The sequence below is a fragment of the Zootoca vivipara genome, chromosome 11 (assembly GCF_965207765.1).
Source record: "Zootoca vivipara chromosome 11, rZooViv2.hap1.1, whole genome shotgun sequence".
Lineage (NCBI taxonomy): Eukaryota > Metazoa > Chordata > Lepidosauria > Squamata > Lacertidae > Zootoca > Zootoca vivipara.
In genome coordinates, this window is record NC_142594.1 from 44,790,013 (window position 1) to 44,816,111 (window position 26,099).

General features: G+C 40.9%; 1 protein-coding gene across 8 annotated transcripts in view; it reads right to left on the reverse strand.

Moving 5' to 3' along the window:
• Positions 1-785: 785 nt before the first annotated feature.
• Positions 786-26,099, reverse strand: part of WDR37 (WD repeat domain 37) — a 66,862-nt gene continuing 41,548 nt past the window's right edge. For all 8 annotated transcript variants that reach the window (XM_088653744.1, XM_088653746.1, XM_035129073.3 and 5 more), the window contains 8 exons: positions 25,678-25,749; positions 24,290-24,334; positions 22,177-22,253; positions 20,964-21,201; positions 19,151-19,292; positions 5,942-6,076; positions 4,914-5,028; positions 786-4,187 (listed from right to left, as the gene is read on the reverse strand). In XM_088653744.1, the coding sequence (XP_088509870.1) occupies positions 4,056-4,187; positions 4,914-5,028; positions 5,942-6,076; positions 19,151-19,292; positions 20,964-21,201; positions 22,177-22,253; positions 24,290-24,334; positions 25,678-25,749 (956 nt within the window). In that variant the 3' untranslated portion in view covers positions 786-4,055. The remainder of the gene's footprint in view (positions 4,188-4,913; positions 5,029-5,941; positions 6,077-19,150; positions 19,293-20,963; positions 21,202-22,176; positions 22,254-24,289; positions 24,335-25,677; positions 25,750-26,099) is intronic.

Below are 26,099 nucleotides of genomic sequence, written 5' to 3' on the forward strand. Positions count from 1 at the left end.
CTCGTTTCTTTAAGCAAAGAAAAATCAATTTAACGTAACACTGGGGAAACAAGCCACACGGAGGATGTTCATAACCTGTGTAGCAAGATGCAATTAAAGATTTGCTTGCACAGAATAGGGTAGGAAATGGAAACGTACAAATACCTGTCAAAGCCACTTTTAAGTTATACACTTCAAAATGTAGGGTGCATTTTGTAACAGAGATGTCCCATTTCCTACAGCTAACTTAGCTTTCTTCCTGCCAGCCATGGCTACTACTTTTTCAGACCCAGGAACCACCTTGAAAGCAAATATGCCATATCTTAAATTTTTAACCATATATTTTTATGATGGTAGGTTTGCTGTTGTGACCCACCTTAGATCAGGCCATGACCCAATCAGCTGAGGACCACTGAAAATGACATCTCCGGGTCTCATTCTTGCATTCTTATCTGTAATGTCTAGGAATATGCAAAATGTGATTAACCTCAAGCTGTGAATTTTCCTGACCCATAAGCAACAGCTAGTTAGTGGAACCGTGGTAATAAATATCACTGTGTTGTTTCTAAATGTTATAGATAAGGAGGAAAAGGACCCAGAAGCTTTCTTCAGCAGCATCCCCTTGTATCAGAACATATATTTCCAATTCAAATAGCAGGAAAAAATTGTGTGTGGGGGGGGGGGGTGTTTCATCTGAAATATGTTGGGGAAAATTCCACTTGGCTGCTTTCACTTAGGACATAGAGAGCAAGGTGAGACTTGCACAAATCAGGTCATTTAGAGCTTATTAAAAACACACATTCGGAAACAATGCTGAATGATTTAATGGCATTTTGAAATTGCAACAAAGACACACATTGAACATCTAAAAAAACACAATCAAATCACCAGAATATCAGTAAACAAAAAAAACAAGTGGTTCTACACTGACATACGAGTACAGGATTTTCTTCCTCTGCGGAAGTTGGTTTTCAAAGACTTAGGCATCAAAATAAGATTCTTCTGATTTCTGAAATAGGTACAGATGTTTTCATTTTTTAAAAAAATGATGTGCACTGTTTGAAGACCACATATACACAGAGAAAGACAGACAGACGCAGATCTTTGTGATTTGCCCAGTGATACAGCGATCTTATGCAAAACTAAGTTTCAATACTGAAAATATGTAACAGTCACTTTCCTTCTATGTGAAATGCAAGACATAATTAAATCAATACTCACAGCAGTTATTAGAACACCTGTTCATTATCATGTGAAGACCAGAAAATGTGAAATGTGTAACTGTTTTCACTGCTACCATTCATCTACTGTTGGGACAGGCACCTGTTGCCTCAACACAACACTTAACTAACTTGCTCCTTTCAATGAAGCCAAGACATGTGGCTGAGTGGGAACAAGCAAGTAGATATCTCTGCTACAGGAGGTTGGTCCTTTGGTGATATATAAAGCTCAGTGACAGTGGGCATTAATTTCACGCTCCACTGTTGTTATTTCATATGTATTTTAAAAATGTAAAGACTCCATTCGTATGAACTGTCCATGCAACTGGCACCCATCATCTCTCACTGAAGGTGGAAAGCTATGAGCCCAAGCCACTCAATGGGTGATTCCCAAGTCAATGAGACCACAGGGAACCCAAGCTCTACCCTAAGTCAGGTCTAGACATTCTAAAGGAGTTTGTTGCATTCAACTGAAATGCCTGCAACACCCATTAGCTAGGGAGCATGTAGGCAAAACATTGTCTTTTAACAATGATAAATAAAGGAGTGATGTGGCAAGATTGCTCCTCTCTACACTGTTTCCCCATCCAGTCACTCTGTGACAAGACCCAAATAGAAGCACATGCTGCAAAACGATATAATAAAACATGCAATAAAGCCACCCACAACTCATTTGAGTTTTGCCGTCGAGTATGGGTAGAGGATGACCTGGATTAGGGAAGCGAAAAGCAGTATCTCTTATGGATTTTAAATCAAATTCCAAGTCATCATTTACTTATCACTATTACATTTGATAATATAATCACAACCCTCAGTCATTTACTCATTCCAGGCTTTAGTGCTACATAGCCACTTAAGCTTTGGGATCACAGATCCTTTTGCCCCAAACAGATCAAGCTATTCACTTATTATATGCTTCTTGCATTAATTCTCTTCTCCATAAACTACTTTAACTCCTATATGACATGCTATAACGTTATGCCTTAGCTTGCTATGATTTCAGCACTCTCATAAATAGTGCCTCCACTCTCTCCCCTAGAGTCAGCTTCTCAAATTCCTATTGGACAGTGCTATGGAACACAATAACTGAAGGAGGAAGAGGAAAACTGATCAAGGAAGTGTAACTCAAAGTAATGTAGGGGAATTAATTTAAAACCTTTCATAAGCAACCTACATTACCACTTTGATTATTTTGGCTCCAACCCTGAGATATGGACAGACAGTTTAGAGAAGCACTGCCTGCCCTCAGCTGCATATACAACATCTATGAAGGAGTCCTAATGTACGGTTTCATTATCCTTCTTCAAGACAGTTGGCTACCAGAAGTGCCTGGGAATATTAATCGCACACATCAAGCTGACAACACAACTTAGGAAGAGCAAAGCCCATCTAAGGACCGCCTGTCGAATGGTGTGAAACAACAAAAGGACCTTCATTCCAAGTTAACAAGTTATGTCTTGACAAAGTACAACCTTTAAATTTTGGTATGATTGTCTTCCACTCTTTATGACAGCACATTGGAATGAGACCCAAAGTGTGTTATCAAGGTTAAACAGCAAGATTCATAGTAGCCCCACATTCATTTTTGAGGTAGCACACTTAGTTGCAATGGCCAGGATCCAAAGAACAATGTTAGCATGACCAAGGGTTGGTGCATGTCCAACGAGCTTCCTTACTTTTGTCTTTGAACAGCAGACCCGCTCCCAAGCACCATGCCATATTACATCTGCTTCTGACAGGCCACTTAATTTCAAAAGTGGCTTGCCACGTTTATTGGCATGCATAACTAGTCTGATCTTTTGGATCTCTGCCATAGTGTTGTTGGCCCAAAAACAGAACGTTGATGGGAGAGGTCCCGTTTTGAAATATGTTCAACACAGGTGCATTCTTTTTTTAAAAAAAAAACCAAATAAGACCCTCAAGATTTATTCTCTGTATTTTTATAATAAAAAAATCTTCACAAAATGTAGCAATGTAAATCCTTCTTAGATATAGGTCTCACATTCTCCAGGAAATTTCATCTGCCGCTTGTGGTTTATAACAGCTGCTATAAACTAAAGTGCTTAAAAACTTGCTCAGATTGCCGTGATTATAATATTTTGTAGTTTGCAGTTATGTAAAATACCAAAACACAGAATGGTGGCTCCAGCCAACAGGGTAAGGGTGAACCAGTTAGTACTTGAAATGTATAGGAATATACTCAACATGGCAAACCAACATTCTATGACCAAAGCTTTTTTTAAAAAAAAACCTGTATTTCCCCCCTTAAATTGGGAATTGAAATAAATACTCCAATAAATAAATACATTGGAGTGCTCAAATCAGACTCAAATACTACACTGGGGTACTCAAATCAGCAGGAGTGCTTAAATATAGATGGGAGGGGAAATCTCCACCATACTTCTGAAATTCACCCTTCATCCTAAGTTTAGCCCAATACGCTCCTTAATCACAAGGCAGATATGTAAAATGATGAGGGAAAGGCAGACTATATATTCTTCACAATAAGTACACAGAATTCACATTTAAGTCAAACGTAATGCCCTACTCTTCGTCTAGGCTGAATAACTTATGAACACTTATATGCTCCATAGGAAAGCCAAATATCCTTCTTCTCACCAGTGGATGCCAAGTTATAAAAGTCCATATGCAAGAATCTAGCTTCTTTGAAAAGGTCACATGTTTTTCTGTACATTTTCATGCAAACTGTGCACAATGTGATAACAACATTTGCAACACACTCCCTTTCAAGGTGCACCTTTTATGTTAACAGCAGACCAACTTACAGGAAAGTCTGCACAAAAAAAGTCTATGGCAACAAAACTGAGGGGTCCAGGGAAGAATTCTTTCAGCATCTCATTTTTCCTGAAGCAAGGCAGGAATATTGATGTTCCACCCAATAGCCTGCCGATCAAATCCACAAGTGAACAGATTGCAGATCGGGTGGTCTTCACTCCATGCTGAACAGCAAACCATTCTTCTGTGCCCCTGTGACAACAGAAATGGCTGCATTAGAATATTGGTTTCTCTACCCATCCCTGCCTCAAATCAGCCACTTCCCCTTTCCACCTCCAACATTTCAGGATGAAAAGGAGAAGTGCAGGGAGGTTCTGAAAGCTCTTCATGATCCTTTTCACTCTTCTGCTTGGCATCTCCAACTCTGGGGGGTGCAAAAGAGGTGGGGGAGGAAAAGGTTTTCAAAGTTTCCCTGCACTTCTCCTTTCCACCCTCAAGGTTGGAGGTGGAAATGGAAAGCAGGAACTGACAGTGAGTTACAACCCCTCCCTATGTAGAAGCCCAGATTCCAGTTTATCTGAGGGAAGTACTGGAATGGAAAACATTCATTTGCTTCTGAAATAAGAACCTGAAGGCCATGGGTCATTTCTGCGGGCCAATGGCCCCAATTGAAAAGAAGGTTCTTATTGGTACTGTGAAGTCGCATTGTGAAATCATACTGAGATGTTCCTAGGAAGCAGTTCACAATTAAATGAATAATAATCCTGCTTTAAAGGACCAAGACTTTGAATTGGGCTCATAAACAGGCTTAATTCAAGGCAGTTGTTTTACACTGACAAGCTGTGTTCAATATATGCAACTTGACGACTGTTAAAGACATTATCTTTGGATCAGGTATTCTGCTATCCATATTTCTAATTATGAAAAGGGGTTAGGAGCAGGGATCTTTCTTACATAGAGAACTCAAAATTCTGGTACCTGTCTGTTGCTGCGAGGGAGCCGTGCTAATCGCACTCCAGACATGTCAAATAATCTAACCTGCCGGTTGTCGTGTGGAAGGGCAATGATTCTTTGGCCGACACAAACATTAATCCTGCACAGAAGAGATAAAAATAAGCTAGGGAGCTTGACAAATGAGAACCGACAGTTGTTCAAGTTCACTGAAAATGATTTAATTGGAGGTTTATCTTGTACGCATTTCCCGCAAATACATGTTACTTTATTTTTGCAACAAAATCAAGTACTGGAAAAACACTTGTTTCTAAAGATGACGATTATCAAAATTCACACTGCCACTGCCACACCACACAGCAATGTAGCAAGAACGTCATTGCAAGGCTTTCCCCATGCACACATGAATTTTCTTGGGTTCCCATCACCACCAAGAACTAAGGAACATTTCAGAAGGTCATACATCCAAATAAAATGCTTTAGCTGAATGAATGAGAATCTTTGGACTTAGGCCTATTACATAAAGAAGTAGAAATCAGTTAATTATTCCTGCAAATTCAAATATTTTCAGTCATTCAAACACTTAAAAAACAAAAAGAAAAATTCTAAGGTGCACCAGGCTAAGAGGCCTAAAATTGGTTTTGCTTTGATGTCCACAGAATGGTCCACTCAAATAGGTAATGCTTCAGAGCCACACGCTCTCTTTGAGATACAAATTCGGTAACTACCGTAGTCTGTCCAACCCAGAATGCATGTGGGATCCCCACTAAGAATTTTTAACTGATTTGCACCTCTCTACAATTATCTCTCTTTGAAGAGCCCAACTGTCATGGGCACCACCATTCTGAACATACCATAATAGTTTCTGCAGAAACTAGAGCCCATGACTAAAACAGTACCACTGAGATGTCTAATCAGAGTTGTTACTCTGCTGTACATGTATAACATTAATTCCAAAGATATAGTACCCACTGTGCCTATTATTAGCAAATAATAATTCATGAAAATCAAGCAAATACCTCCTATATTTAACCAATTGGACTGTTTGGGCTTACCTGTTTACTGCAGAATCTGTGCGAATAGTGGCAATAGGCGACCTCATATTTTTCAAGTCCCAGACTTTCACAGTACGGTCATCACTCCCCGAAACAACATTGTCTCCCACAGTGAAGACAGCTGAAGTCACAGTGCTTAAAGGGAGGGGGGGGACATTAGAGCCATATTTAGCATTATTACCTAAAATAGACACGCCATTTTTCACTTTTACAATACAACACTATTCTGGAGGTGGGGGGAGGGGATAGACAGAAGCGAACTTTAAATCCAATGATTTTAAAACCCTAACGAGTGAATTACTACTGGAAACACAAAGTTTGTAGCTAAAAGCTACAGGGCACCAAGATCAATCAACAGCATCCCTTATCAAACAAGAAGTTTAATATTTTTAACATACAAGTACGTGTTAAAATAATGCAACTGATCTCTTCCACAAGAGACGAGACTTCGTAAGATATATAAAAATCACCCTTCAGTCATAAGGAAAAAGTGGAGGTCCTGTTTCTGTGTTATGCCTACTCCAGGTCAAGATTTTTTTTTAAAAAATGCCATGTTTGAATTACTATTAGCAAATCAAGGATTAGAGTATAAAAATATGTAACCCCAGAAACCAGGAGCGTGTTATCTATTACATCTGAAAGGACAAAGACTGAGGTTTTAAAGTATTGCTTTAATTCTAGTCTACAAAGCCTTGGGCTTGTTTCCACCTACACAGCACGCTAACAAAGCCTTTCTTTCCCTCCCCTGGTTCATTACAGTGTGCTTCTTAGCTCAATTTCTATGGATCGCATTTAATGACCTATCCTGTATAGCTTGAGGGTCATGCACATCAATTGCTCAGATTTTAGTAATTTTAATTTAAGGTGTCAAGTTGCTCCTGTCACTTCTATTGTACTGTGAGAATTTGATTTCATGTCCTATTCAGCCTACTGATTGAGATTAGTATTACCCAAGTCACAATGGACTAGTATGTGCAGGCCCTCTTAATTTAAATTGACATCAAATTAAAGTCTAATTAGATCCAAACACCATTATGTCAGTGGTACGAAGTTTTTTAATGCTGTATCAGAGGGCCACAGGGTAATTATGTGGCAAGAACTAAAGGTCTTCACTTGAGCTTTCTGAGCCCAATACCCAATTACAGATGCCTATGCGCCTGACCTACTCTGGAGGCACAAGCAATTAAGAACAGCCACAGAATCTATGGAAGATCTCCACTTACCATACACATTCACAGCCAGGAGAACGTCCTCGTCTCCCAAAAATATATGCATTACATACAGAAATAGTCGCGCAAGCGGAGCATTTCACTGTTCCACAACATATGACAATAGATTTGATTCTTTCATCATGCATTAAAATTATTCATCTAGTTAAGATTTAAAAGCTTGTATTTTCGAGAAACCGTTCAAAGCTCTCTGCTTTTCAACTTCTTCTGCTCAAGGACCTGAACATTTTTTCCCCCACTTGTTTAAATTTGCATATCAAACTACATCCCAAAATGTTACAGTATGGGTTGCATGTGGTGTTGTTGTTGTTGTTGTTGTTGTTGTTGTTGGAAAGACAGAAAAGGCCAGAAATTAACTCTTTACTGGCAGCACCCTTATCTTATGAATGCTAGATAACCGAGAAGATCAAACACAGCTAGTATGAAGATTTTGCACAGAAGTAGATTTTAAAAACATCTAAGATTGCTTTGTATCACAAGTCCATTTAATCCAGCATTGCATGCTCCATCTGGCAGGGGGTCTCTCCAAGGTTTCCGAAAGAAGCTTTCCCCATCTTTGCCCTTTGAGGCCTTGTTTATCCAGAGATGTCAAGGACTGAACCTCGTGCATGCTAGAATGGATGACTGCCATAACTCAGTGATTCTCTCAAATGTCTTGTACGTACTGTATGTATGTATGTTCAATAAGATTTCTTACCCACCCTTCACCCTAAGGCTCTTGGGTGGGTTACAACAATAGAATATGCAATTATAAAAATAACTAAAACCATTACAATTATAATACATATCTAACCCCTTCCAAACAGAATGGAACAGAACAGCTGAATTGGATCTAATCAGGTTTCTGTTCTGTTTAAATCCCCTCTATGTCCAATTTGTGCTTGCCACTCTCCACCCGTTATTTTCCTGAAGTTCTTCATTGGGCAAATGTTCAACAATCATTTGAACCTCTCAGCAGCTTTGGATATACCCTTTGGTCATATCACTGAGTAAAGTGCTGAAATGTCATTCAAATGCAAATTACACTCTGCTCTACCACTTATTCTCAACATCTGATCCCAGGGAGGCAGTAGAGATGACAACCCAATGTCTGGCATTAGTTCAAAGTGGATTGGTGGGAACGAGGGGGAGATGCTGCTATTCAAGGGTGCTTAAAATCTGTAAGGGTTATGTGGCCTAGTCTAGGTAAGGTTGCATTCGCCTTAAAGGTCTGGTTGGTTGGTTTGGTGTAATTTCCTCACATGTTCAGGTGAAGAGGACTGCCTTTTGCCAACTGGTTTACAAGCTGTAACCATTTCTAGAGGAGACAGGCCTGGCCTCAGTTATCCATGCCTCTGTTATCGAAGCTAGATTACTGCAATACTATCGATACGCAACTGCCTTTAAAATTGGTTTCCCACCTGGAAACCAATGTCCACACTGTGGAAGGACTGGCCTCCACAGTCACTTACGAAATCATTGTTAAAACCGTGTTTATAGAAGACAATCTTACTTGGCTACGAGGAGGAGGAGGAGGAGGAGGAGGAGGAGGAGGAGGAGGAGGAGGAGGAGGAAGAAGAAGAAGAAGAAGAAGAAGAAGAAGAAGAAGAAGAAGAAGAAGAAGAAGAAGAAGAAGAAGAAGAAGAAGAAGAAGAAGAAGATACTTAACCATAATGGTTAGGCTCTAATGCTTCTGAATACCAGTTGACTGAAACCACAGAGGGGAAAGTGTTCTTGTGCTTGGGTCCTGCTTGAGAGTTTACTACAGGCCATAAGAACAGGATAGTGGACTAATTGGCCATTGCATAGCTGCCAAGTTATCCCTTTTTTTAAGGGATTTTCCCTTATGCTGAATAGGCTTCCTCGCGAGAAAAGGGAAAACTTGGCAGCTATGCCATTGGCTTGATCCAGCAGGCTCTTCTTATGTTTATTTCAATTGATTGGATGGCTGCATGGGTAGCATAAGAATGTGTTCATTTTTAACCTCACTCACCTAATAAGAGTCCCCACTACCACTTCCCTGTTCACTTCACGCATGTAATGAAGTGGGCCCCTGCCTACAAAAGCTTAATGACCAATAGATTTGTTAGCCGTTAAGGTTCCAGTGGACACTTGGCTTAAAAAAAAAATTGTATATACTCATGCACACAAAACACCTGCCATGAATTATTTCAATGAGCAGGAAACATCCTCACAGACTGTTCACTAACTGCATAAAGACATCTAAGCAACCCTTTAATTACCATGCTCCTTTATAAGCAGTCTGTCAATTTAGGTCCTCCACAAATGGCACCTCATGGCATTGCACTAGGGAAGCACAACAACACACTAGGAACAATTATTTCTTGTCCCAAACCTATTACACCTTTCAGCTAGTTTAACAGGTAGCTTTCTTTGACGCTGGACTACAAGATCGCCGTTCCTGCAACAAACAATACAGGAGCAGGGCCAACTTTTATACATCTGGACAAAACTGGAGGCTTGAACTCTAAAGTACAGTTGTACCTCAGATTAAGAACTTAATTCATTCTGGAGGTCCATTCTTAACCTGAAACTATTCTTAACCTGAGACACCACTTTAGCTAATGGGGCCTCCCGCGCCGCGCAATTTCTGTTCTCATCCTGAAGCAAAGTTCTTAACCCGAGGTACTACTTCCAGGTTAGCAGAGTCTGTAACCAGAAGCGTCTGTAACCCAAGGTACCACTGTAAATGGAAAGCAGGGGGTTAAGTAAAGCACTTGATATAATGTGTGGAGGCTTATTGACAAAATCCATACTGACCAAAGCTCAATCTGTGCGGAATCTGGAACATTTAAATAAGGAACTGGGGAAACAGAGGGTAAATTAAGATTTGCCTCACTTTCTTCTCACTCTCTAGCAACCGTGGCCAACTTAAAACGGTGGTTAACATCCCCTCGGCTAAATTAATGAAAAATGTCAACAAAAGATCATTAAGACTCTGTGTTAATGGAACGCTAAAAGGCATTAGGCTTTTCATAACTCACGAGTGGGTGACAGGTATCTTTGGGCATTAAAAAAAAAAAGTTGGCAAAGAGACAGTAGTCTTATGACACCCTTAAAATGTGGGTCCCCCACAGGGAACTTGGTGTGCTACTACCATTCTCTGGAAAAACTTCAGACTCTGCCAAACCCCGGCAAAACTCATTTATCTTGTCGTAGAGAGCAGCCGAGCATACACTTCCAGCTGACAGAGTGGCACTTTTTCACCACACACCACTGCCTGATCTGGAACATTCTGCTCCCTCCGTGGGTCTCAATCAACAGAAATACTGTAATGCTAGCACTCCTCATTAGGACTAACAGCTGTCTCCCCAGTCACACAGAGACACAAAACTGTTTTGCATAACAATCTGCTGAAATTTCACACTCATGGGGAAAAAAATATGATGCAGAAAATGCTGGACCATGAAATGCTGATGCGGTGTGCTGCTTGGAACCGCTTCAAAAAAATTAACACTGCAGTGCCCATTTCACTCACACAGCATGATATTTTAGAGAGGGTTGCCTGTGCATTGTGGGGCTGGGGGGCGGGGAGAACCAAATAAATCCATTACATTTTGGGAAGAGGTATGCCTGCTACAAAATGCTAACGTGTCGAGGCAGAGATTGCAACTGGTTTAATGGTAGTTGGTGAATAATTACCATTTCCCTAGCATGAAGTAATCCTTATTGATCAAATGGCAAACGTTAGCAAAGTTAGCCATTCAGAAACATAATGCTAATGGTGAAGAATACGTGCAGAAACATTTGGCTGCCGGGTGGGAGAAACATGAGGACGAACTCTGAGTGGATGTGGAAGAAGCCCAGTGCTAGGCATCAAAGAACATCAAAGCTAAGAATGGTAGAGCTTGCTTAAGGAAGGGGAAAAGGAACAATAAGGTATGTTGTACTGGGACCTGGAGGAAGGTCAGCCTGACCAAAATGCCTGGAAGTTGCCAACCACCAGAATATATACCTCCCACCCCCAAATCATCGTTAAAATGAATGGGGGCTTTTGAAAACAAGAAGCTCCTGCGTAAGTTGGCTATATTCCGGTAATGGTGAGGAATGCACAGGACTATGCCATCGCTGATGAAGCATTCTAGGCAGATAGGTAGATGTGGACACATCTCCGCCGTATTAAGCAGTTGGTCCCTTACCTTCCTCACCCTGATCTGGCCACAGTGATCCATGCGACAGTCACCTGCAGGCTTGATTACTGTAACTCGCTCTATGCGGGGCTGCCCTTGAAACTGACCCAGAAACTCCAGCGGGTGCAGAATGCCGCAGCAAGGCTCCTTAAGGGGTCCTTGCCGCGGGATCACATTCATCCAGTGCTTTACCAGCTGCGCTGGCTCCCGGTGGAGTACATGATCAGGTTTCAGGTGCTGGTTTTGACCTTTAAAGCCCTATGCGGCTTAGGACCCTCGTACCTATGGGACCGCCTCTCCTGGTATGCCCCACGAAGGACCTTAAGGTCCACAAATAACAACATTCTGGAGATTCCGAGCCATAAGGTGGTTATATTAGTCTCGACTAGGGCCAGGGCCTTTTCAGTACTGGCCCCGACTTGGTGGAACCCTCTTTCACAGACCAGGGCCCTGCGGGATTTGTCATCTTTCCGCAGGGCCTGCAAGACAGAGCTGTTCCGCCTGGCCTTTGGGTTGGGTTCAGTCTGACCCCTGTGTTTTCCTCCCTCATGGTTTTGATTTATGGACTACTTAAAATGAGGCTGCATTTTAAATTTTAAATTTTAATATTGTATTTTAATCTGTATTTTAATTGTTTTCTTTTCTTTTATGTCTTATTGTAATTTTATTGGTGTTAGCCGCCCTGAGCCCGGTTTTGACTGGGGAGGGTGGGGTATAAATAAAAATTTATTATTATTATTATCATTATTATTAGTCCTATATCTGACACAGCATCTGTAGAGAACCAATAGCACGAGGCCTACTGCCACCCTATTCCATGGAAGTGAAGTCAGACTGGGTGGGAAGAGATGTGGACCACTGCCCTGGCCACCCACCACTCCAGATCCTTCTGTGGCCAGTTAGGTCAATACATGTGTACATGTGTCAAAGCACATGCAAAGTCTTGCTGTTGTTATATGCATAGATAGAGAGGGAGAAATGGGATTTAAATGTTGAATATCTACCTCCGCATAAATGTAAGCTACAGGGTTTACTTTCCAAGAATCTAAGAAATGCCAAGGCTCCCAAAGTCTCATTAGGATTCCACTTACAACGCTACTATACCATACAGATCAGGATAAACTGAAACATGAATCATAGCTGCCAAGTTTTCCCTTTTCTCGCGAGGAAGCCTATTCAGCATAAGGGAAAATCCCTTAAAAAAAAGGGATAACTTGGCAGCTATGACATGAATGTGTCATTAAGGGAAAACACCTTTCTTCCCTAACTACTCCTAACACAGAAAAGTCTTAAAATACATATGTTTTTCACCCCACAGATACAGATCAGGAACTCGCATTTTGTGGGGAGGTCACTGCTTTCAAACAATAATTCAGTCTTGAGTACACATGCACTTATGTATTAAGAGTATTCAGTGAGACCAAGTGATTATATCCATATACCCAAGATCAGGGCATCAATCTTCTATTTCTCTATAGTGTACAAGCTTCCTGGCCTACAAGCTAATGTTAAAATGTTTGCAGAAGCTTATGTATGAATTTCCCTTTTCAAAGCAACTAAGCCTGCAATCATAACCACACTTAACTGGAAAAAAGCCCCACTGAATTTAATAGGACTTACTTCTGATTAGAAATGTTTAGGATTGCAACACTAGTTCTGATTCCAATTTAAGTTCTTTCTTAGTAAACATGTATTAGTAAGATTTTTTTAAAAAAAACAAAAACAAAATATCATCTTGGTACCTTTCTTTTCTAACTAAAATAAACACAGCTGAATTTTCTTAGCCTTAGTCTCTCCCTTGCAAACACCCTCTTGTTATCCAGTGCTGAAAAACCTGCCATGTCAAGCCTTGTTTTATATTTTAATTCTGAAGTACTACATATACCAATATGATGTGGAAGTTTGCAACCATTACTTTCTTACATCAAGTGTCACCAAGCCACAGAAGCAAACATTTTCTACCTGCACTTAATCCTCATGGTGATCTTTCTTATCTAGAGAAAAAAATATGTTTTTCTAGAACACACAAATTTAAGCTAAGGCAGCCGCAAAATCCTACTGAAAAAACCCATGTAGCTTTAAAAAAAACCTAAAACACAAACTGCTTTATTTTATAGTCTACATAGTTAAGCTTGCCATTCTTTATAGAAACTGCATATGCCTGAAATGTTAAAGATAGTATTTTTCAGGTTTAAAAACAGAATTAAGGCGCCATCTGCTGGAACACATCCAGATTATTCAACACCCCCAAATTGGTTAACTAATTTTTAACAACAGCTGTAGAAGCATAGCTCTTATCTGTAAAAATGGACTACCATTATAAAAAACTTAAAATTTGGCAGTTCCCCACTTGTCTGGGGCAGCAAACTTGCCAGCCCTATCTTTCAGAACAAAGAAAACTGCACGATTTCATAGAAGAAACTGGATGAAAGCACCTAAGGGTGCCACAGATCACTTAGGTTATTTTTTTTTAACGTACCAAACATGTTTTGTCTTATCTGCTTTTTTACAACAGAAAATATGTATGCACAATGTCAGAGATCGAGAGTCTGGTAACCCAACTGAAACAGGTGAAAGCCCCAGGTGCAGGTTTAATTCCTGCAGAGGCCATTAAAAATATTTTGGACATTTGAGCCAAAATCTTAGCCTCACTTTTCACTGGCATAGACACCTATGGATATGTTCCTGAAGACTGGGGACTATCAATCATTGTCCCAATATATAAAAAAGGCAAAAAAGATGATCCTACCAACTATAGACCAATCAGTCTCCTCAACATAATAAGCAAATTGTATGCAAGACACTTGCAGTGGAAATTCAAAGACTGGCTACAACAAGAAAACATTCTTGCAGATGAGCAAGTAGGACTCTGAGAAGGTCGTTCGACCATCAACCAATGTTTAGTTCTCCAACATCTAATAGAGAAGTACTCATCTTGTAAAGCTGCTTCTCTTTATGTGGCCGCCACTGATTTCAGAACAGGGAAAAACTGGAGACCTCCACACTAGATAGACGTCTGCTATACCTAATACGCATGTTACATGAAGGGACCTCATTAAAAGTGCATTGTACCTCCCAGGGCCACTTATCTAATGCAATAGAAACCGAGAAGGGAGTTAAACAAGGATGCATACTGGCCCCATCCTTGTTCAATTATTATATAAATGATATGATCCCTTATCTCCGCAATATAAATTTCCATCCTCCAAAACTTGCAGGAAATCATATTTCGGTGCTGCTTTACGCAGACGACGCTGCAATCCTCTCTAGAGCACTGATTGGCCTTAAAAGAGTCATGAAAACACTCACTGCATATTGTAAAGAGAGCCAATTGGATCTCAACTACCAAAAAACCAAAAGCATGGTCTTTGCCAAGAGGCCCAAATCACGTGTATGGTACATTGATGGGCATAAGATCGAGCAGGTCACCTGCTTTAAATACCTGGATATAGCCCTTCACTCATTGGGAAGTAGAAAAACCCATGGCAACTACATTGCAGGGAATGCTCAGAGAAGTGCTAATGCCATTCTTAGGTACCTTAGGTCCAAAGGTGGACATTACATACCAGCAGCCCTCAAGTTGTTTGAGGCCAACTTGATTGCACAACTGTTATATGGTGCCCAATTAGGCCCCTTTGCCAACTGTGCTCCATTAGAATTGGTGCAATCCAAATTCTTAAGATCTGCTTTACAAGTACCGTACCTCTTAACATACTAACACCTTTTTTATTGAGTATTCTTGGTTATGTTTTACACCAGGCTTCCTCAACCTTGGCCCTCCAGATGTTTTGAGACTACAATTCCCATCTTCCCTGACCATTGGTCCTGCTAGCTAGGGATCATGGGAGTTGTAGGCCAAAAACATCTGGAGGACCAAGGTTGAGGAAGCCTGTTTTACACAGTAATTCCCCTTAGAAGCCACAAAAACTGGAAAACTATCAATACGTTTACAATGAAACAGAACTTTAGAAACCTTGTCACAAGTTCAGGAAAATGCCCTAACCACTGTTGGTTCTTTCAGGTGAAGAGACTAGGTCTTCAATGGTCTTCTGATTAAAGATCAAGTCCATGCTCCCTAGAACTTCACCAAAGATAGACTGGGTCTGAAGAATCAAGGCAAAGAGGACAACTCTCTGCAGGTTCTGTTAAGGAGTCTTCCGGGACCACATGCTGGTCTCAATCAACAACATTGTCTATAGTGTACTAAATAATGGTTTGATGCCCAAGATCCCCAGCTACCTCAGAGCACCAGGGACATTTCATTGACACCAAGGATATGATCCTCCTTCCCAATACTCATGGTGACCCTTGCCAAAGTGTCAAACAGCAAATTGACCCCAGACGGCCCTTCCAAATAAGGGCCAATGCTATGTTTTCACTATCCCAAACTCCACTTTACAGATAACCACTGTACAACTAACTTGTGGGTTGGATGTTCGGCACTGAGCAAGGCTAACTGCACAGAAAACCCTCAGTGGATGCCTCCCTCACTACAAGCAAAAATCCACATTGGCCAGATGATGTGGCTAACTAAAGAAAAAAATATAAATTATGCATATGGAGATCTGCAGTGCTCCTTACTTATGGCTAGACCTGCTAGGAAATTCAAGCACACTTGTGGGATGCTAATAGACTGGTAATAGACAGAAAATTACGAGAGAAAGGGGTTGTTTTTTAATGCGTTCCCCTCTATTTCTTGGTGTCAAAAGTTGCCATTATGGAATTCAATTTGTCCGAAAGGTAATTACAGAGCTAATTACAGTGCTAACAAAGCAGCTTTTTAATTTAAGCAGCACTAAAAACTACAGCTGAAAAAAATCCTAGGTGCCTAGAAATGTTGACACACCTCATTCCTAAACTATTTTTTATTATTAAGTAAGCTTAAATGCTATTCTACAGCAAGGTTGACAGTTTACAGGAACATGCAATTATATATCACGTACAAAATAAAAACAATTAACAGGGATATAGGACTCTAGAGCAGACATCCCCAAACTGCGGCCCTCCAGATGTTTTGACCTACATTATCCCTAGCTAACAGGACCTGTGGTCAGGGAAGATGGGAATTGTACTCCAAAACATCTGGAGGGCCAAAGTTTGGGGATGCCTGCTCTAGAGCATAACCCAGTTCAGCTAAAAGCTTATTGAAACAAGGTGTCCACCTGTCACTTGAAGGTCATTAAGGCAGAGGAGTTGGTGAAACTTCCTGAGAAGGTATTTTGGGCACCACCACCAAGAAGGCTCCTGCTCATATGGCCAAAAACCACAGTTTGGACTGCAGAGACAATTTATCTGGACAATCTTAAGATGTCTGTGGTGGGTATATACAGAAGGAAGCTTCCTTCCGATAGGCATGATTTGTGGGATGTTAGCATCCAAAATGCTCATTAAAAGGGTTAATTGCAAGAGCTGTCATACACTCTGTGGCAGCTATGGCAGCTGGTACAGTTATGGCAGTTAGGAAAACAGTCTTAACAGTCAGAGCAACTTAAGAAACATCCACCTGCACTGTGTATTTAACCTGCAACTGCAAGCACACTTTAAAAGAGAGTGTAGTTTTTATGGGAGAGAAAAATAGAACTAGTTAAAGGGTCAAACAACCCAGGGCTGTCTTCCGCATACAGTGGTGCCTCGCTAGACGAATTTAATTCATTCTGTGAGTCAATTCGTTTTGCAATAAAATCGTCTAGCGAATACTATAGGAATGCATTGAATTAATTTTTTCCCCCATAGGAACACATTAATTGAATTTCAATGCATTCCTATGGGAAACCGCGATTTGCTAGACGAATTTTTCACAAAACGAATTTGTCTTGCGAGGCAACCTCTGCTCGAAAAATCTCTTCATTAAGCGAAAAATTTGTCTTACAGGGCATTCGTCTAGCGAGGCACCACTGTACTCTCTAAATGGAAACTAGAGTTTAATTCCCACATGATCTAAGCTGTGTAGGGTCAAAAACAGCCCTTTGAATTGAGCCTAAAATCAAAAAGGTAATTACTGTAGATCTTTCAGCACCAGTTCTTTAAGGCAGCCTGCACAAAGTAATATTCTTGCTACAACTTGTACAGTGCCTGTATAGAAGACCAGTGGGAGACCCAGGCAAGCTCATCTGAATTCTCTAAAGGAAAAGCAGGACATAAGATTAGTCAATTGCTCGTGCTGACCTGTGGCATGCTGGGAGTCAATGGGTGGATCCCACACTTCTAAGGTTTATGCTTCTGAATGTTACCTCCTTCATGGACTTTGAAGAACACTGCAGGGCATGTGATTCTACTGCCTTTACTTCTACTCTTCCTGCCAACTGTCCCATTGTAAGTGAGCCTTGGCAACTCACCTGACATTTAACCTCAATCCTTTGTTGCTGCTACTGTGAATAATTATTGCAAGGCTTTTGCATACCATGTGCTCCTTGTTTTGATAATATCTTCCAGCTGAAATTTGAGCAGTTTCAACACTTTCCTTTTTTATCTGCAGAGGATCATTATGAGATTATATATATATAACGTGCTTATGACTACTTGCTACATGGTAACCTGGACCCAAGTCGCAGCACACACTGCAACATTAAGATTGCCACACTATCCCTCAGAAATTGAGTAGACTCATTGTAGTTCTGTCCCCATTGCCTCTATCTCAGGGACTTCCAAAATCCAGGATAAGCACTCATCAGCAGATTATGCCAGCTGACCTAGGAAAACACCATTTGACCTTTAAATGAGTCCAGAAATCCCTACCACCGCACAGGTCTGGGATTGAGTGAGAGGGAGTATATTGAGCAGAATCCTATTTTGATGTTTTATATACTGTATTTTGAAAAGCAGAATATAAATACTTGAAACAAGATCAACTGCATATCAGCATCCCTAGTCTCTACTAAACCTTCTGTTAAATCCTCCTGCTATAACACTGGACAGGCCCTAGGACCGGAATGGGAAACCTGTGGACCTCTAGATGTTGTTCATCTGCAATTGCCATTGTCCATGACCACAGGCCATGCTGGCAGAAACTATTAAGAGCCACAGTCCAACAACATCTGAAGAGCCACAAGTTCCCAAGCTCTGCGCTAGAAGAACAGGGCTGCTCCAACATCCCCCAAGGGGGATGGTCACAGGTTCCTCACACCAGTCCTGGGTTGGCAGGACTTTTCCAACAGCCTTCAAGGTGCGATGGGGGCTGCTGCTAGAAAACCAGCCCATTGTCTAATGGTGCTACCCTTTTCCATAATGCAGCATAGCTACAGTATTTTAATGCAGCCTCTTGAAGTCTCATTCTCTGCAATAAGAAGATGGGTATCTTATCTTAATTTTCCTTGGCACTAACAAAGTTTTAATTGGGGTGGGAGAAAAGAGTTTTGATAAGAGAACATCTCAAATGATTAATGTTAAAAACTGAAGAGGTCTGAAAGTATTTGGTACAAGTTCATCCAGATAAACACTGCAAAGAACTGAACAATGGAAGATAGTAACTCTCTCAGCACACCAGGTCCGGAACAAAAATATATATGAAGGACTACACACATGAACTGGATTTTATATTTATAAGACGTAACAGAGGTGCTGTTTGTAAGGAGGAAAAAGTGGCCAGCTGGACGAATGGCTTAACAGCAAGTGAAGGATGACAACTGGATACTGAATAAGAAATGATGCAGCTATGGGAGGAAATGATGGACATATGTTTGCAACAGGAGGGGGTAACCTGATTTTAAGAAACTGCATTAAAGTAATTTGGTTTGACTTGTAGTAATTCGAAAAAATTATAAAAATAATTATAAAAAAGTAAGTATCTTGTACAAGTAACCCAACGCAACCAGCCTCCCACTTAAAAACTTTAAGAAACTGCTGTCACTTACTCTGTATGGCCCTGAAAGACATTCACAGAATGGATAGAAGGGTCTCTGAAATCCCACAGACGGAAAGTCGTGTCTCGTGATGAGGTCACCACAAGACGCTGGGTGGGATGCGTGCAACAATGTGTAAGTTCTTGGTCATGTCCTACAACCACAGATGAAAATATTAAGGCACTGAGAATGCAAGACCTTTCAATTCCACAAACACTGGGGAGGAAAAACATCAGACACACAATTCTTATGCTTTGGTGGCAAAAAGGTGGCTTCGAATTTTACTACCTACCCCAGATTCCTGGGCCATCATCACTAACATAGATTAGACTCCTCATTTCATCTTAAGGAATGCATTTAAGAGCATATAGATTCAACATTTTACGATTTCTCGGCAATACTGAATAGAGTTTACTCTACAAAGATCTGCTAAGCACTAAAACAAAAATAGACAGTCTGACTCCTTGATTAACCATGCAAATATAAGAAGGGCAAGGAAGGTACTCTGAATGGGGAAATATCACCTGGCCAACAACCTGCTAAACTATCTTGGTGTGCCTTCTTTAAAAATGCAGGGTTCATGTTTGAGGCAGATGCACTAGAAAATTCTGTATCTAAAGTAGTGCCTGACTTGCCCACTTTGTTGGAAAGCTGTGACCAGAAATGTCAGAGAAGTTAGTCTGCTCTTTGCACGTTGAGTTCTTTGCGGCTTAGACAAATTGTTGTCAAAACTGACTTGCAGCAGCTGTTTACATTGACTGAATATAAAATTTAAGGCCTATGCTTAGAACTGCAAAATCACAGGGCTGCTAGGAGCCACAAATCATCTAGCTCAGTGTTTCTCAACCAGTGTGCCTCCAGATGTTTTGGGACTACAACTCCCATCATTCCTGACCACTGGTCTTGCTAGCTAGGGATGATGGGAGTTGTAGTCCCAAAACATCTGGAGGCACACTGGTTGAGAAACACTGATCTACTTCATCCCTCTACTTTAGGTACACACTGCAGTTTAATCTCCTACTAATTAACACACAACTGCCACATTATAGCTTGCCACTGGTGACAGAGCAGCTGCACACAAGCTCTACCATGCCCAGTGCCTACAGACACAAAATAGTTTAGGAAAAACAATCTAGATGTCACTGCTCTATAGGGTGAAAGTGGTGGGGGGAAACCACCTAGGTAATTTGGTAATATGACCATATGTAGGAAAGAACCTCTTAATTAAAACTGAACCAAATTCCACAAAACTCTTCACTGGGCAGAAACTGGCCCAATAATCATAAACACATTACACATGTTTCATTTCTTATGTCTAGCTAATTGAAGGCTTTGATTGCACATCTGATGACAATCCATGATATATTAAGCTTCTGTGGCTAGTTCAGCAGGTGGAAAATAGCTATAGGAGAAAGCTACATAAACAGAATAGCCATCTTGGCCCATGTTTTGTGACAAAGATCTACATATGTATGAATACATATCTGTTATTAAAAGCAACTAAACTGCCCGATCACGACAGAAAAGGAACCCCTTTGTAAACAGCTAAAGTGCTAGAAATATAGTCTACTCTCCACCCCCCTTGGGAGTCTGTTTTCAGATTACACACTGACCCTTTGGGAGGAGAGAAACACGGAAGTTCAAAAAAGAAACAGGGCAACACAGAGTAGAGAGGAATCTCACATTCATAATAAACAATGGGAGTTACTCTTCCTTGCCAAGAAGTTTTAATTTCTAAGCGCCACGTTAACAGTGGCAGCCTAGAACCCACAATCAGCCTATGAAGCAAACGGACAAAAATGAAAACTTCCACACAAAGAGGTACCTGTCAGAGAGTGCACAAGTTCAGATGTCTCCACATCATACAGGTTTGCTGTTCTATCCCATGAAGCTGTCACAGCTTGCTTCCCTCCAACTAGCCAATCAGCTGCTATGACTACACCTTGGTGGCTTTTTAGGAAAGTTGAAGGAGCCCGGATGGTGGGACAATCACTAGAACCATCTCCATCTCCTTCAGGTTCATCTTTATCAGAGAACTCAACTTCATCTTCTCCAGACATTTGCTGTTAATTTTGAAAACATTTAACATGTATTAAAACTGCCTAAATTGAATGTGGCTTACATAATCCTTAATGCGGGATTAACCTATCACAAACAAACACAAGGGTTTCTGCTATTGGGTTTCCCACTGTGCACTATAATGCCCAAATCAGGTAATCTGGGAGAGAGCTAGTGAGTCAGATTCCATGAGGCAAAGGACAGCCGAGCTGTTGAGAGTGTCCCCATTGGCATAGTCTCAGCAACAAAGAAGGAGAAGATACTTGAATAAGACATGGGATATAGGAAGTAAAGTTTAATGCTGAGTGCTATTTACTCCCACATAAATAAATGAAAATATTCTCTCTTGAGATTTTATTTTCATACTGTAAATTTGTCTTGGGCCTTTTGAGATAAATTTGCACATCAGCAGTAGGGTGTTTTTTTTTTAAAAAAAAAAGTGTTCTGAAGCAGGTATGAGGAAGCTGTGGCCCTCCCGATGCTAATACATTTCCCTTAAAGATCTTGTGCAAATCTTGATTAAACAGTGTTTCCATACAGTCATGATGGGCATGTCCTACTCTGTTGCAATAGAAACTGACTGCAAGCGACATAGCTGGTGGATGAACTATAGAGTGGCTGTGAATGCTAAGGGAGCATTATCAACAGTGCCTGCTAGTGCTGTTAATGCTGAGTTTCTAATGGCAGAGATAACATACCAACTAGCTTCCACTGAAGCTATCAGTAACAGCCACCTAAGCAGAGCTGCGGGAAGAGGCTGAAGGACTTTATGACACTGTCCACCTAGACGATGGTGCGCCAAAAACATGTAGCAGCAATGAAAAATGTAATCAAAAAAATGCTAAGGGGGGGGGGGGTAATCACAAATTGTTTTAAAAGGTGCATATTCTCAAATAGGTTAATATACTATTGCAAAGTTTTAAAATGCAGCATAGAACTTTTCTTCAATAGCCAGCATCAATTGGAGTTAAATCACTTACATTACAGTCTGCGGTAGGCTGTGGTGTGGGCAACTGCACCATATACCTCCAGATATGAGCTGTCTGATCTCCTGAAGCTGCAGAAAAAGTTGAAAGAATATGGGAATATAGTAGATAATTCAGATGTCACACACCCGATCCTCTACCATGGTACAGAGGATTTGGAACAAGTTGGGAGTTAGGAGTGCTTCCTGTCCCATCATTTCCCTTTCCTTTTCTGCAGTCCTTGATGCAAAACCTCTTTGTTTCCGCAAATAACGGTTTACCATAATGTAAAGGTAAAGGGACCCCTGACCATTAGGTCCAGTCATGACCGACTCTGGGGTTGCGGTGCTCATCTCGCGTTATGGGCCGAGGGAGCCGGCATACAGCTTCCTGGTCATGTGGCCCGCATGACAAAGCCGCTTCTGGCGAACCAGAGCAGCACACGGAAACACCGTTTACCTTCCCGCCAGAGCGGTACCTATTTATCTACTTGCACTTTGACGTGCTTTCGAACTCCTAGGTTGGCAGGAGCTGGGACCGAGCAACGGGAGCTCACCCCGTTGTGGGTATTCAAACCGCCGACCTTCTGATCAGCAAGCCCTAGGCTCTGTGGTTTAACCCACTGCGCCACCCGTGTCCCATAATGTATGAACAGGCAAATAGTTTTAAGCAATCTCTCCAAACTGAAGTTTCAAACGATAGTTTGATCCTAGTTTACAAAACTGGCTTGCTCAAACTATAATTAGCTGGTTTGCACATCAAGGTCAAATGGTGTTTGAGGAACCCAGGTAAGAGGTGGGAGAAGGAAAGCTTGTTCTCACTGCTTCAAGCCAAAGAGGATCAGTATTAAGGTCATTGCATTTTTACCATTTTGACTCAAATGCCTAAGTTACTTATGCATGAATAATACTTACTTTTGAACAAATACTGCTGCTGACCACTTAGTTAACATTCAGCCTAAATTAAATGTTTCATTATTTGGGGACTACATGATGTTCAATTAAGCAAAGAGAATTGAATTTACACACACACACACACACACACACACACACACACACACACACTTTAACATCTAGTCATACACATAAATAATTTGCGCTTATTGAGAGGATTTTTTGTAAACCACTTAGAAGTTTTATTTACAGTTAAGAGGCTATACAAGTTTTATATAAACAAACAACATTCACCCCCTCCTCAGTATCAGTCTTCCTTGCTGCTGCATTCCAATGCAAGTTTAAATGTGTGTGCAAGTTCAGGAAAGCTTCCTACATCCCTTCCCTCCATCCTTAATGGCATTGTAAACAATTTTATGTTGTCTATTTAGCCAAAAAATAATTGCATCACTCCTTTGGAGGTAGGGTGCGGGATGACCTGTAAATGCCTATAATACACACAGATTACAGAATTTTAAACATTCTGCAGCCTATTCCTTTTTGACCCCAAAGTTAATTACCTTTAAGTCAACAGATAAAAGTGCAAGCACCCCATCTCTCATACACAGGCATATTTAAATAGAGCATGGCCAAAGAAAACAGAAGTAAAACCTTGTTAAGGTAAGTGAGTCAGGACAACAGAATGCTCTGGAGAAGATGCTCAGAGGTAGAGCACACATTTTTATTCCCAGGTTCAATCTCAGGCATCTCCAAACAGGATGGGGAAAGATTCCTATTTGTAACCCAGAGAGCCAACCATATTCCATGCAGAGTAGACAACAATGAGTTAGGTGAAATGATGAAGTGAAATTGAGGGGGGATTCGGGAAAGACAGTACATCTTCATGGCACAAAGCTAAACTGTGGGATTCGCTGCAACGAGACATGGTGACAGCCACCAAGTTAGATGGCTTTAAAGGGGATTAGACAAATTCATGGAGGACCAGGCCATCAATGGCTAATAGTCATGACAGCCATATGCTACCTATATGATCGCAAGCACTTGAAAGGCCTATTGTCTTCATGCCCTGCTTATGGGCTTCCCAGCATTCTGGGAACAAGCTGCTGGGTCAGATAGGCCTTTAGTGTTATCCAACAGGGCTGCTCTTAGGATGTGAATAGTCCGACATGGTATAAGGCAAGTGGTGAATGAATGTATTGTGAATATTATTCTGTAAGCCCAAGATAATTACATACCTGTAAGAGCCACTTGTTCCGTCGGATGAAACTTTATGGAATTTACTGTTTTTTAAGAAAAACAACACCACAATTATTATGACCAACCAATTCACAGGAAGTCCACACTGTACACGTAGCTAAACTTAGGGGCAGGGGGCACATCTGGACCTCCACTGTGATTTAAGATCTGCTCAGTGGTTTGTGGGAGGGCTGGGGTGTACTTTAGTCATTTCCAAACCTAGGAGTTAAAATATATGCTTGCCATTTGATCAGTGTCTAGTGTCATTGTGGGGTGAGGAATAACTTAAAGATAGAACTCCGGTGATTCTAGTGATATCCCAGAAGCAAGAGGACTTGGGGGGGGGGAGAATGTTCTTGTAGAAAATTCCAGAGCAAAGTCTTCCAGCAAGAGGAATGGTGCTTGTGGGATCCAGTAAGTTATTCTACAAACTATGCAAACTGAGTTAGCACAATTCCAGATTTTTCTGCTTCACACTGCCAGGGAAGGAGAGGGGAAATGATCTCCCATGCAAAAATGAAAAAAAAAAAAAACCTCCCCATATCCAATTTAGTTAGTGCTTCAATGGAAATAGATTGAGTGCACTATCTCACTACAAGCAGTGACATTTTTACATGGAGCATTCAGAAACTTGACGTTTCCCACTTGCATTCTGAAATGGTACTGTTCAGAATTCTACCATCTCAGTCTGTGTAATGGGTAAAATGAATCTGATCTTTGTGAGAATTTCAATACAGTTACACAACAACTATCAAGTTTGAAATCTGAAAGCACATTCAGCAACCAAACATTTATATTGTTATTTCTTGCTTGCTCCATTGTATTTTATGTTCAAATTATAACCACTGCATTTCAAGTTTTTCCTTTGACTATTAATATACTTCTCTTTGACTCAAACAATCTTAAGAAACTAGGTTGAATCCCACTGTGCACTTCTGTTCATCAAAGGGACACCTTCACCTATGAAAGAGAAGGAAATGTTCCTCATCCTTCTCCCCAAAAGTATCTCCTTGGGAGGAGGGGGTTGAGAAAGCCTACAGAATATGGTGAAAGGTGGCACAAAGGAATGCAATGGGGAAATTGGCAGAAATTAGTGGAAGCCTCTGCCATACAAAACACTTTTCTGTAAATTGAAGAACTCCTTCAGTTCACAGAAGGGAACAATTGGATTCAACCCAGTGGCTTTTGCATACTAAAACCATACATATATACAGTGGTACCTCGCAAGACAAATGCCCTGCAAGACAAATTTTTCGCAAGACGAATGCGTCTTGCAATCTGATGGTGACTCGCAAGACGAATTCGTGGTACATGTCATTGCAGGAATAGATCATACATAAAGTTATTTTTCTGACATTCCTGTTCAACAACAGGGATTTCATCTCACCTGATCCAGCATGCCCACCATATTTCACAAGGCACTTCCCTGTTTCTATGCTCCAAAGCAAAGCAGTGTGATCTGTCAGAATTAAAAAGGAAGGAAAATGGAAGAAAAATGCTTTAATTTAGGCAATGGAGGCCCTGCAGAATTATAATGACAGGTAACAAAGTATACAGCTACCAGTGAGACATGTGCTAGCAAAGTATACCCCTGTATGTTGAGCTTGACAACGAGGGGAGTTGGAAGTTGTACATACAGTTACAAGTCAGAGAAAATGCATTTCAGGGGAGTCCTGTTCCTGTGGCTCTCAGCAGGAAGAAAACTTCTACAGTGAATGGAGGCAGTTTGTAGTTCAGGCTCATTCACACATGCATGCCCATTATTTGATTCCTCCTTGCCTCAATACTCACAGCAGAATGCCTATTGGT